This window comes from Vanessa atalanta, chromosome 11, assembly GCF_905147765.1.
Source record: "Vanessa atalanta chromosome 11, ilVanAtal1.2, whole genome shotgun sequence".
Classification (NCBI taxonomy): domain Eukaryota; kingdom Metazoa; phylum Arthropoda; class Insecta; order Lepidoptera; family Nymphalidae; genus Vanessa; species Vanessa atalanta.
Window position 1 is genome coordinate 271,805 of NC_061881.1, and position 12,481 is coordinate 284,285.

Consider the following 12,481-nt stretch of genomic DNA (forward strand, 5'->3'; position numbering starts at 1 on the left):
AACCAGTAGCATGAGAACCATGCAGGTTTGTTCTCGATGTTTTTCACGAGATGACTTAAATTCCAAGTAATCGACGCGCAACGGCGGCGGAGGAGCTCACCCTGCGTGCCCACGAAGCCCTGCAGCTCCCCGGGCGCGGTGGTGTTGGCGCGGATCTTCACGGCGCAGCCGAAGTCGCCCAGCTTCAGGCAGTGCCCGTCGTTGGTGAGGAAGATGTTGCCACCTGCAGCATTCGTATCGTTCAGGTCGTCGTGTTCTTATAAAATATACCACAACCCAACGACCGTAACATATTTTTCACTTCTGAAAATTGAGTAGGTAATTTTGTCGCAGACACCGATCGCATCGATCGTAGAACAGGCGAGAGAGTGCGATGATAGAAATATTAGCAACGATCGTCGCGGGCGCGGGCTCACTCTTGATGTCGCGGTGCGCGATGGCGCGCGCGTGCAGCTCGGCCACGGCGCTCAGCAGCTGCTTGCTGTAGCGCCGCGTGGTGGGCTCCGCCAGCGCGCCCGACGTGGCCACCAGCGTCTCCAGCGAGCCCTCCACGCACAGCTCCATGAACAGCAGCATCTCCTCCTGCGGGCGGGCGGCGGGTCACGAGCGAGTCTCGGGTGTGGGGCGGGTGGGGCGGGCGGGGCGGGCGGGGCGTACCCGGTGCAGCTCGCAGCCGTAGTAGCGCACGAGGTGCGGGTGCAGCACGCCCTCCAGCACGCGCAGCTCGTTGGCGGCGCGCTGCAGCGCCCGCCGGTCGCCGGCCGCCACGCTCAGCTCCTTCATGGCCAGCAGCTGCCCGCTCTGCGTGTTCACCACCGTGTACACCTGCGCGGACTTCGCCATTAGCGCGGTGAATTACGACGTCGTGTGCCAGCTCTGTTTAGGCTTTCGCTTGTGGGGTTTTTTTTAAGTATTAAAAGAAATTACTACTATTTTACTACTACTTTTTCACCTTCGGACATCTCGTCAAAATTCAAAATATCACCCGCACCACCTAGATGTCCGAAAATCCACACCAGCGCGATTTTTAAGACATTTTCTGCGACGCACAACCACTCTGTGGAACCAGCTTTGCCGGCGGTTTTTCCGAACCGATACGACTTGAGAACCTTCAAGAAAAGAGCGTATTCCTTCCTGAAAGGCCGGCATCGCAAGCCCCTCGGTATTGCAGATGTCCATGGGCGGTGGTAGTCACTATCCATCAGATGAGCCTCCTGCTCGTTTGCCACCTCTAACATAAAAAATAAAAAAAATCAATGTTTATCTCAATGTAGTAGTAAAATTTGTGTCCTTGTTGTAGGAGTTGGGACGATAATAGCTAAAAGGTGAGGATTACATCGCTCGGCGATCGGTACGGCTGTTGAGCTATTAACTTTTAAGAAAAAATTTCGCCACTTCACGGATTGTTAATGCAATGCTGATTGTTTTAACGTGCGTTTAACAAAAAAAATCCCCGTCGCTTACGACACCGGTGAATTGATATTTGAACCTTGCCAAAGGTGCCGGCGCCGATCTTTAGCCCCCTCTGCCACTTGAAGGTCAACTGTCGCAGCTTCGGCTCGTAGCTCTTGATGGTCGACTCCAACACTCGGCCGACAGCTTTCGAGGTCTGAAGTTTTTCGTCGCGACACTGGTCGAGCTGCCGTATGGCTTGGACGATGCGTGTCCTGTGAGCTATAGATTTTATTTACATTTAATTATAAGCGGTATTACATAAAAAATAATGTAAAATGTACATAAACCAGGGCGTCATAAATATAACTTAAAATTGTACTAAAATTAAGTTACCGGCATCGTCAAGGCTGTGCAATACGAGTGGAGCGTCAACCTCGCTCGGCGGTGTCGGCGGGTTCGCGCCCTCCTTGCTGTTCGTACTACTCGTGCTCGATAGGGGACTCTGCAATTATTAACGGTAATTATAATAATAGGTATCATATTATTACGTTTGGAGAAAGATCAGGCGGAGGACGAACGGTCCTCCGCCTGATCTCACCTGACCTGAAACTCACGATCCAAAAAATCGCTTCCGTAGTTCCGGTTGATTATTTGGATACTTTGACAAAATGGCGCTGCAATCAGCGGTCAGTGATGTCACTTGCCTGCATTGTAATCTGTGGCACATATAATCCACATACAGTAGGCAAACGAGGTTAACAAGCAAGTGACGTCATCATAAGCCCGACCAATCAGGACCGTTTTGTGTCACGTGACAAACACGCATGACAAAAATGCACTTTTATTTATGGATTTTTGAATAAATTAATTATTATTTTCAATTTTCGTTAATAAATAACCATTTTTAAACTCATAATATATACTGATTACAAATAATTGACACTTTATTTTCGCATTGTCAAATAGCGTATTTGTTATAATAATAATTATCAAAATATTTCATTAAAGACAAGTAGCGCCTCCTCTGTTTTATTATGTTTTATCTGTCAAATAAAAACGTCAGTTGTTATTCGAAAGTGCGTGTTTTAATACTATTGCATTAAAACACAAAGTTCCAATTATGTCAACTTTACGTTTTCAGTAGCCAATCTAATGGGCGATCAGTTGACTACGCGGGCTTAGTATGGTGCACAGGCGTGTGCGCAAACACAGGTGTACTCCCTTTTCCTTCACTCTGATAATCCGATGGGCGGGAAATCCGACACGACCGGAAAGAGGTTAGGAACAACGGCTTTACGCGCTTTCCGAGGCACGGGGGGGTACACACTACCAAATTTCTGACTTCGGATTGTTACTGAGAACTTTTCGACAGCAAATCCAAAAACATTTTTTTATGGCATAGGTTGACGGAGGAGCATATGGGCCACCTGTAGGTACCACCGCCCATAGACAATGGCGCTGTATGAAATATTAACCATTCCCTACATCGCCAATGCGCCAAAAACCTTGGGAACTCAGATGTTATGTCCCCTGTGACTGTAGCTACACTGGCTCACTCATCCTTCAAACAGGAACACAACAGTATTGCTGCTCGGCAGCAGAATATCTGTTGAGGGGGTGGTACCAACCCAGACGGGCTTGCACAGAGCCCTACCAGCAAGTAAACTTTCTATCGGCCCGAGAACCTCGGCAGTGCAGTGTAAGTGTAAGTGTAAAAAGCGTCGCGCACGTGTATGCGGTGGCGCTGGCGCAGCGGCGCGGCGGGCTGGCTGGCGGCGGGCGCGCGCGACCCCACCACGTGCGAGATGCAGCCGTCCATCTGCTGCTTCAGCTCCTGCGAGGTGCCAGCACTCGTCACTCCTTTATCCAAATCTAATTTGTTATTTTGGAGTATCGTACTCTATGGCACCGTTCGTTCCATTGAGCTAACGTTTACGGGAAGGCTTCTGATATATACATGGAAGTATAGCAAGTGACAAGTGATTTGTATCGGATAATTAAAACCAAAACCTGTGTTATGTACATGAATTATTAATTTATAAGTGTTAGTTATTTTAATCCAAACTTTTCTTACCTCGAACTCCTCATCACTTAAGTGTTTCGTGTTGTAGGGATCGCAAGCTAACATTAAGAATTCCAATCCTTGGCTCGCCCATCTACGGTTAAACGATAATATATTGAGATACTAAATTAAAATGTACTCATATTATTTATTTTATTGATATTAAAATAATTAAAATTAATAGAATCTCAGCTGGACAACGGTAACTATTTCCTACTTCCGAATTCAAATTATTTATTTTTCTGATATGGGTTTACACAAAGATCGATAATTAAAAATAGGGCTCCATATCTTCTCACGGGCGGGTGAGTGTTAATATTGTACTAATGTTTTTAGAGCGGGGTCATTCTCGCGTCGCAGCAGCAACGCTCGTATAACTCCAAAGGAAGGCGTGTCGGGCTGCGCACCGGGGCCGCAGGCCGCGCCCGCGCTCGCAGCGCTCCACCACGAACGACATCCAGCAGCGCGCGAACTGCACCACCGCGCGCGCCGCCCGCCCCGCGCACGCCTCCGCGCCCGCGCCCGCCGCCGCCTCCGCCGCCGCCTCCGCCGCCGCCTCCGCCGCCGCCTGCCGGCCGCGCCGTGAAATATAACTATAATCGTATGCAGAAGTTGACTTTCTACGGGCGAACGAGCGCCGACTCCCGACTCACCCCCGTCCCGTCGAAGCCGCTCTCGTCGAGCGCGCTCGGTTCGACCTCCTCGCCGATGCTCTCGGACCTCAGGAATTTCGACTTCCGCGGCGACTCCGTGACGCTGGGTCGCGGGGCCGGCGGCCGCGGGGAGGAGCTGTTCGCGAATCGGTGTAGTTCCCTGTGAATCTGAAACGAGTGATTACGTTATTTTGAATCAAATTTACCTCCATCGATTGTAATTTCACGACAGACATGTATAGCAGTTCCAAAGTACCACCACCATAGTTAGATATAACAAACCTTGTGTTTCTAAAAAAGTCGAAGTGTTACGACATTTATACAAACTGATATTTTATGATAATTCGAAACAATCGGTACGTCACACTGGAAAGCTCCAAACCAGGCTCATATTAGTTGTTTTAAATGAAGCAGACTTTACTCTGAACAAACTGATAGAACCAATGAATAAAAATAATCCACACAGACGAAGAGTAATTACAAATAAACGAAATGATGAGGCTTAGAACACGAACACGACCAAAACCAAAGCGAAGCGGACCGATCCGACGCAATCGTTCGCCCACTCGGAGTGCGGTCATTACCGGGTTGATGGACTCGTGTATGAGCATAGTCTCCGGTCTTTTCCTCCGCAGTCGAGGGGTTTGGGGGCGGGAGGGTTGGAGGGAGGAGGGGCGCAGACGACGCGCTCGGCGCTCGAGCTGATCCTTGAAGGGGGCCTGCGCGAATTTGTGCAACTCGGTGTGCAGCTGCAACATTGCGTGCGGTTAGTGACGCTCTGCGGGCATGCGGGCGTGCGTACTTGCGTGCGTACGTGCGTGCGTAATTGCGTGCGTGCTTAATATTTTATTTGAATTATCATTATGATTTTTTAAAATATATATATATATATGCAATATATTACATATTATCTATCACTTTTAAAATTAATTACATGCAATTATATATCTTCTATCACTATTCACTGCGGTTAATAAATACGAATTTTAGTATGTTTAGCTTAAATATATTATTATTAATTATAATTTGTTATTTTTAATAAAAGTAAGTAAGTTAAATTTCCTTTTTTTTATAAAGGTTAGATCTAACTGAAAACCGTAAGATTTCTAGACAAATAAAATAAATAAAGGGCCTACGTGCGATTTCTAAATAGCCGACTATTTCTAGGTTATATGAGTATAAAAACCCAAAACAACAATATTTTTTGTCTATTTTAGGAAATGGCTGCAGCCTAATAAAAATAAAAACACAATAACTACAAGATAACAATTCCGTTCCCATTGGTTAGTATTAACACAGCAAGGATTATGCTTAAATGTTAAAAAGGAGATAACGAAAATATCGATGAAATATTAACAATATTAATTTTTTTTATTATTTCATCGACGCGAGGGATTACAAAATTCAGAAACTGTTTCAATTCCGTTGTCCGTTCCGGTGTCAACAATTGATATGTCACCTTATGAAGGACTTTTTTATGGAAATTATAAAAAAACAAACTTATTTATGTGTAAATTCATTATCTACTTGTGTGTGTCTACACAAGTGACAAACATAGTCGCGAATCTAAAGCGAGTAGGTCTCCTAAATGATCGATCTATAATGATCGGTTTATAAATTTAAGTGAATATAGATGTATCGCTACATGACATGACCCGACGTGGTCGCGGGCGGCGCTCACCTCGAAGCCCAGCTTGTAGACCTGCAGCAGCAGCTCCCGCACGCGCGCGCCCAGGCTGTCGCGGATGTCGCGCGGCAGCTCGGCCGACGACAGCGACGCCGAGCGGCTGCTCTTCAGGATCAGCGCCGTGTGGCGCACCAGGCAGTCGCGGATCGCCATGAGGCTGTTCTGTGGAGCGCACGGGCGTGAGTAGCGGCGTCGCGGGCGGCGGGCGGCGGGCGGGCCGAGGGCTACGTACGAAGATGCGCGCGCGCAGCGGCGGCGGCAGGCGGGCGGCCAGCGCGCGCGCCCAGTGCGCGGCCTGCAGCGCCGCGTCGCGCTCGCCCGCGTAGATGCACTGCGTCTCGCGGCACAGCGTGTACACCAGGTACCTGCGCCGAGCGGGAGGTTACGTCGCGGTGGAGCCGGTCCTCTCTCGTGTTCGACTTATGTTGACACGTATCAGTTGTACCGATTAATCGTATCTGTTAACCGACTACTTTTTATTATTCATTTTATATTTAGTCACCTTTGATCGTCCAGGTCGGATGGGTCGCTCTTCTCGAGTTCCATTACATGGGCAAACTTTTCCTCGAATCGGTTGAGCACTCTGTTCAGCTGATTACACGCCATATCTCTGCGGACGAAAGTAATGGTAAGAAACTAATAATAATATGTAACATCACTTTTCGGTTTGCCGAACTTAATTCGAAGCGAAAAACGCGCAAATTTAGCCAGGCGCTGCGTGAAGGCCCCCCGCCCCCCCAGTCTGCGAGCGGTACTCACGCGAAGGCGGCGGGCGCGAGCGCGGCGGCGGGCGGCGCGCGCGCGGCCAGGCGCTGCGTGAGGGCCCCCCGCCCCCCCTGTCTGCGAGCGGTACTCACGCGAAGGCGGCGGGCGCGAGCGCGGCGGCGGGCGGCGCGCGCGCGGCCAGGCGCTGCGTGAGGGCCCCCCGCCCCCCCTGTCTGCGAGCGGTACTCACGCGAAGGCGGCGGGCGCGAGCGCGGCGGCGGGCGGCGCGCGCGCGGCCAGGCGCTGCGTGAGGGCCCCCCGCCCCCCCTGTCTGCGAGCGGTACTCACGCGAAGGCGGCGGGCGCGAGCGCGGCGGCGGGCGGCGCGCGCGCGGCCAGGCGCTGCGTGAGGGCCCCCCGCCCCCCCTGTCTGCGAGCGGTACTCACGCGAAGGCGGCGGGCGCGAGCGCGGCGGCGGGCGGCGCGCGCGCGGCCAGGCGCTGCGTGAGGGCCCCCCGCCCCCCCTGTCTGCGAGCGGTACTCACGCGAAGGCGGCGGGCGCGAGCGCGGCGGCGGGCGGCGCGCGCGCGGCCAGGCGCTGCGTGAAGGCCCACTCGCCCGCCAGCTGCGCGCGGCTCAGCGACTCCTTCTCCGACATGATGCGCAGGTAGGACAGGTACTGCTGCAGCGCGGTGGCCACGGTGCCGTCGTAGGTGTGCAGCAGCTGGCGCAGCGCGGCGGGCGTGGCCCCGCACAGCGCCGCCTGCACGTTGCGGGCGAACGACGCGCGCACCTCCGCTGAGATGTCCAGTCCCTCCTTCAACTCGTGGATCAGCTGCAGATTTATTGTAAAATGTTAACTTCATCTATTTAGAATCTGACCCTTAATTTTATATGTTCGATAATCAATTTATGATAGTGAAAGTAAAATCCTATTGCGTTTGTTATTTAAACCTAAAAACATTGTCTCTAATGTATATCTCTCCATCCAGAGGGTACATGCGGCTCGGAGAGGCTGTCCCTATCTCGCCGTGACGCCGAATAAATATATTCAAATTTAAAATCATTGTCAATTGACCCGTATGCGGTCAGAGATAATCGTGGAATTATATTTTTTTTCAACACCATTTTAATAAGTATAGTAGTATCATTAACTTTGAATTACCTGTTTGATTGTGAGACAAGAGGGGTGTTCAGGTCTGCCCTCCATCCTCAGCGAGAGGTAGTCATGCACTGCTTCCATGCTGATGCTGGTCAACAGTAGGAAATGATTGCGATAGGAGGGCAAACGCATGGACAGGGTCTCCTTACTCCAGCAACCATATCTAATAAATAAATAAAAAAAAAATAAACACAAACACAATAAACATTCCAATACTTTTGTTAAATCTTGAAACAAATGAAAGCATTTAGTTGTTTATTTGTGCAAGCCCATCTGGGTAGGTACCACTCACTCATCAGGTATTTTGCCGTTTGATACCAATAAATGTATTCCTAGTTTATGGGTGAGGGAGCCAATGCAACTACATACACAAGGTAGAAAACATCTTTGTTCCCAAGGTTGATGGCGCGTTGGCGATGTAATGAATGGTTAATATTTCATACATATCAATGTCCGTGGTAGTGATGAACACTTAACATCAGGTTGCCCATTTGGCCGTCCGCCTAGCTATTACATAAATAAACCTAAGTAAAATACGTACCTGCGAAATTCGTACGTGTTGTTAATGTCGTCATTCTCGTCAGCCTTATTTTCTGTTTCTTTGGTACCTTCAAACACTTCCGACGTATCTTCTTCTCCAAAGCTGTCAGCCTGCAAAACAATGGTCATATTTTTGATATATGTATACGTTATAAATTACACGGCAAAAACTCACAAATGAAGAGAGAACTCACAAGAGAACGGTGGCCGTTAATCAGAAGGCTGATTAACGGCCACCGTTCTCTTGTAAGGCTTTAGGTGTTTATCTTTTTTCTGTAAAACTAGTAAACCCAGTGATAAACTGGGCTTTGACTAAAGTCGTCTAAGTAACTGAGTAGATAGACCCAATTAATCTATCTAAATAACAACAATTTCTCACAGTTCCAGTGTTTTTTGACGAAGGTGGAAACTATCAGGTATTATCAGGTATACATATTGATCTAAAGCTATTCACTGACGAAGGTCAAGTCTATTTGTAATAATTAAACGATCCATAATTTAAAGTGGTCATATCATAAGTAGTCTGACTCCCAAAAAAAATAATTGAACATATGAAAACTCAGTGTTGCCCGTGACGATCGCGGTATTCTATTTGTTTTCTACTATATTTTATTTATTTACGTAGAGACGACTGACCTGCGGCTCCAGCAGCGTGAGATAAACTTTATTGAGTAGTTTGCTGCACATCTTATTCATAAACATCAGACAGCGACGCACTCCTTGCGTCTTCAACATCTCGTGATGATAATCCCTGTTGAATTTATAAGCTTCGTTACTCGTAGTCGATACCAACTGTATCATTTGAATATATCGCTGAATATAATTCTTATCAGCAATAATGACAACAAAGCAATAATGAAACATTAAAATAATAGTGGACCAAAGTGTGGTTCTTGAGGTACACCAATTGAATCGGGATTAGTTTGAAGGTATTAATATAAAAAATAATTTAGTGGACTATTCTATTATACCTTTGTATTTCAATGTAATTAAATTTTAAACAGTAATATAGATAAGTGATTCGGCCCAATTAGCCGTATCAAGCTTGAGTCGATGAAATATGCACTCAAAAGCGTCAGAAAAATCATTGCTATATACGTCTACTGCAAACTTTAAGTCTAAGTTGATGATATTCTGCCACCGGTAATAACGTAACGTCCGCATGTCGTACCGGTACGCGGACACGGCGGAGCGGCCGAGCAGCCGCAGCCGCGCCACGTCCCCCAGCGGGCCCAACTCGAACACGTCGTGCGGCGCGTCGCGCTCCGCCTCCGACGTGTAGCCGCTCTCGTTGCTGGCGTACGTCTCCGCCCCGCGCGCCCCGCCCGCCGCCGCGCCTGCTCGCAGGGACCACGTCTCAGCCGGACACCAAAAATTTCAGAAGATAAACGAACTTTTGCAATAATTCCTATCAACTTTGCTCAGCTTCTTCGGTACTCACCGCCGTCTGGAACGTCGTTCCCCTCGGTCTCGACGGCGACGTCCGTCTTCGGGTCGACTTTTCCTTCCTCTCCTCTGTCTGAACTCGCATTTTCTGGATTATTCGAGGAGTCCGACGTCTGGCCGTCGACGTCTCTCCTCTCCTCCGTTACCGATCCTCTGCCCTCCGAGTGACCGCTGGTGTCGCTGTTGTTGGAGTCACTCGTGTCGTTGCTGACGTTGAATCGAACGTGACCGGGTAACCTGGTCACCGACGATTTTCTGCGAACGAAACCGGTCATTCAAATATATCGTTCGACTACATTAGCATCGTCGAAATGGACAGTCCGAGCGAGACCCCGGACGCGCCTCACCGGCTGCCGGCGTCGGCGGCGTGCGCCTTGCGGCGCGCCGTGCGCAGCATGCGGCGCACCGACAGCACCTTGAGGCGCATGTGCTGCGCCGTGTTGTACCACAGGCACATGGCGCGCAGGCGGTGCACGAGCGGCGCGGCGCCCAGCGCGGGGTGGTCGGCGGCGGCGGCGGCGGCCGACGGGTACAGCGCCAGCGCCGCGTCGTAGGCGTCCAGCAGCGCCGCCACGTCGCGCATGGCCGCGCCCACCGCGCGCGCGCAGCGCCCGCAGTCCACCGACACGCAGCCCGCACGCGCGCCCGCCTCTGCGCACGGTTGCCTCGCTTTACTGAGCTTATCACGGGTTCGACGTGGGTAAAATAAAGAGCGAGTGTAATAAATTTCCAAACAGTGAGCACGAATCGAATACGCAGCCCCGGTTTTTAGTTTATATATGATATTGAATAACATAATTTATGGACCCATAGTGTGCACCGTGTCGCGTGCAACTGAACGCGGACATTAATAATACATTAAAAAAAAAAAAAACACATAAGAATTGTTATTATATCCGGGAGAGTAATTTTCATTATCCTCCATTTTGTTCAATGTTAAGGTACCTTCGCCGTCCTCGTCTCCGGCCGTTCCGTCTGCCTGGTCGGGCAGTTCGTCGTCGGAGCCGTCTATGGCGAGCTTCTGTGATCTATTCCTGCAGGGATCTGGATTCACGAATCTGTAACCATTGTTTTATGACAAAAAAGACCGACTTCTCTTCACAGATCACTTAGCTTGGCTATACAAAGTACAATTTCTAGACTGTTCTATAATTACAAACTACCGACGAAACGATTAACATACTTGTACTCCTGAATTCTCTGCACAATGGAGGGAATAATGTTTCTTTGCGCGCAAAGATACGCGTCTTGCTGGCTGAGCGTCCGACCGGCAAGCTTCGCTTTTAATTCCAACCAGATGAGATCCTTTAGCTCGTTCTGCCAGACCTGCTCCTCCCGACTTATCTGCAACATTACCGATCTTTGTGTCAAAATCAATTGAAATATACTTTGATCAAATGTGCTCTTAGTAGATTTACAAAGATATATTAAATAGTTTTTTTTTTATATATAAATCCTAATATCAATTGCCAATTTTTGGATACTTCTTCATTTAAGTGATAAGAAAATATATTCTAAAATTATTTAAAAAACTGTCTTCAGAAAGACTGTAATACTATTTATAGACAGAGAGAAATGACAAACTTACTGTACGCCGACACCCCTTCTCAATATTCCCCATGTTAATGAGCATGCTGAATGTGTTGTGGAAGTTGACCCTGCTGGCTGGCAGCTCTTCATCCGAGCACCTCTCTTGGACCTCATTCTCGTAAGCCGCTCGACACTTGAGACGAGAGGTCAGCGACATGAAGCGGCTGCAGGATTCCACCTGAAATGAACACTATTTTTCTATAAGGGATTATATAACATAAGAATTGACGAATGCATATTTTTTCAGCTAACGTTAGTATTTCATATTATAGACTTTTATTTTACAACAATGTTACTAGTTCAAAAATAAACTACACTTAATAAATTAATAAAAGTGGTAATCATAAGAGTGTCAGTTATTCTTACCAAAGTGGGCACACCGGCCTGAGGGCTGGGTGACGGTAACGAATCCGCCCTGGATTCACGTTGCCCATCCTTCCAGTCCCGTTCCTTGGATCTGATGAGCTTTAGGCTCGAGCGCTTCTTAAGACGTTCTATCGGACAAAACTGATATCGGTTAATTATTTCTTATGGACAAAATTATTATATATTCAGGATAATGTTGCCTTGAAGCTATTTCAAATTAAACTTGCGGTGGAGCCATTTTGCTGGACCACCTATGTTTCTTTAAGTGCCCATGTTCATGTATGGTGAGAACCATGTAATTTTTTGCCTCTTGTTAAAGGATGAGGTCCATCTAGGCATACATTCAATTTCTGCGCTATTCTAGCTGAACATGTTTCAAATTGCAGATAATAAATAAAACTTTATACTTAAAACTTTGAATCAAACCTGGTGGTGAGGGGGACATTTCATCGTAATTCTTGCCTTCCACCAACGTTTTCTGTATACATAAGCCAGCGTCGAATACGTTCCTGTAATGAGTTTTCAATATAAACATTTGATAAAGAGAAAATAAATCTACGAATAATAACGTTAGTTAACCAGAGTTATTAAAAAAAAAAAAAACAAAACCAAATTATACTGCATTCGATTTGGCTTTTGAAAGCACTTTTGATTAATCATAATACAAGATAAAATTTAATAGGAAGCTGCCGACAAGAGCCTCAGTAGCTACTTTTGATCACAAATTAAATAGTTAATGAGTATTTCATTTAATAATTATATACAAACATAAATCAATAAATATCAACTCTACGCTTTCTTGTCGTCTATACGATCTTGTATTTAAGAATCGGCTACAAGTAAACTATTTAGTTTTTCTTTTCATGTATCAGTATC

At 47.7% G+C, this 12,481-nt stretch overlaps 1 protein-coding gene across 7 annotated transcripts in view; it reads right to left on the reverse strand.

Annotated features, from left to right (window-relative positions):
- The window catches only part of LOC125067392 (mitogen-activated protein kinase kinase kinase 4), a 31,595-nt gene that overhangs the window by 3,894 nt on the left and 15,220 nt on the right, over positions 1 to 12,481 (reverse strand). For 2 of the 7 annotated variants that reach the window (XM_047675957.1, XM_047675961.1), the window contains exons 3-27: positions 12,032 to 12,114; positions 11,606 to 11,733; positions 11,238 to 11,429; positions 10,833 to 10,993; positions 10,595 to 10,707; positions 9,997 to 10,300; positions 9,645 to 9,904; positions 9,375 to 9,540; positions 8,840 to 8,954; positions 8,205 to 8,314; positions 7,667 to 7,826; positions 7,047 to 7,336; positions 6,300 to 6,407; positions 6,030 to 6,162; positions 5,792 to 5,959; positions 4,695 to 4,859; positions 4,111 to 4,278; positions 3,865 to 4,025; positions 3,470 to 3,551; positions 3,125 to 3,229; positions 1,789 to 1,897; positions 1,490 to 1,674; positions 658 to 825; positions 417 to 582; positions 101 to 223 (exon numbers count right to left, since the gene is read on the reverse strand). In XM_047675957.1, coding sequence (XP_047531913.1) covers positions 101 to 223; positions 417 to 582; positions 658 to 825; positions 1,490 to 1,674; positions 1,789 to 1,897; positions 3,125 to 3,229; positions 3,470 to 3,551; positions 3,865 to 4,025; positions 4,111 to 4,278; positions 4,695 to 4,859; positions 5,792 to 5,959; positions 6,030 to 6,162; positions 6,300 to 6,407; positions 7,047 to 7,336; positions 7,667 to 7,826; positions 8,205 to 8,314; positions 8,840 to 8,954; positions 9,375 to 9,540; positions 9,645 to 9,904; positions 9,997 to 10,300; positions 10,595 to 10,707; positions 10,833 to 10,993; positions 11,238 to 11,429; positions 11,606 to 11,733; positions 12,032 to 12,114 — 3,923 coding nt within the window. Of the gene's footprint in view, positions 1 to 100; positions 224 to 416; positions 583 to 657; positions 826 to 1,489; positions 1,675 to 1,788; positions 1,898 to 3,124; positions 3,230 to 3,469; positions 3,552 to 3,864; positions 4,026 to 4,110; positions 4,279 to 4,694; positions 4,860 to 5,791; positions 5,960 to 6,029; positions 6,163 to 6,299; positions 6,408 to 7,046; positions 7,337 to 7,666; positions 7,827 to 8,204; positions 8,315 to 8,839; positions 8,955 to 9,374; positions 9,541 to 9,644; positions 9,905 to 9,996; positions 10,301 to 10,594; positions 10,708 to 10,832; positions 10,994 to 11,237; positions 11,430 to 11,605; positions 11,747 to 12,031; positions 12,115 to 12,481 lie in introns of all 7 variants that reach the window. The other 5 variants (XM_047675960.1, XM_047675962.1, XM_047675959.1 and 2 more) reach the window with 5 other exon arrangements.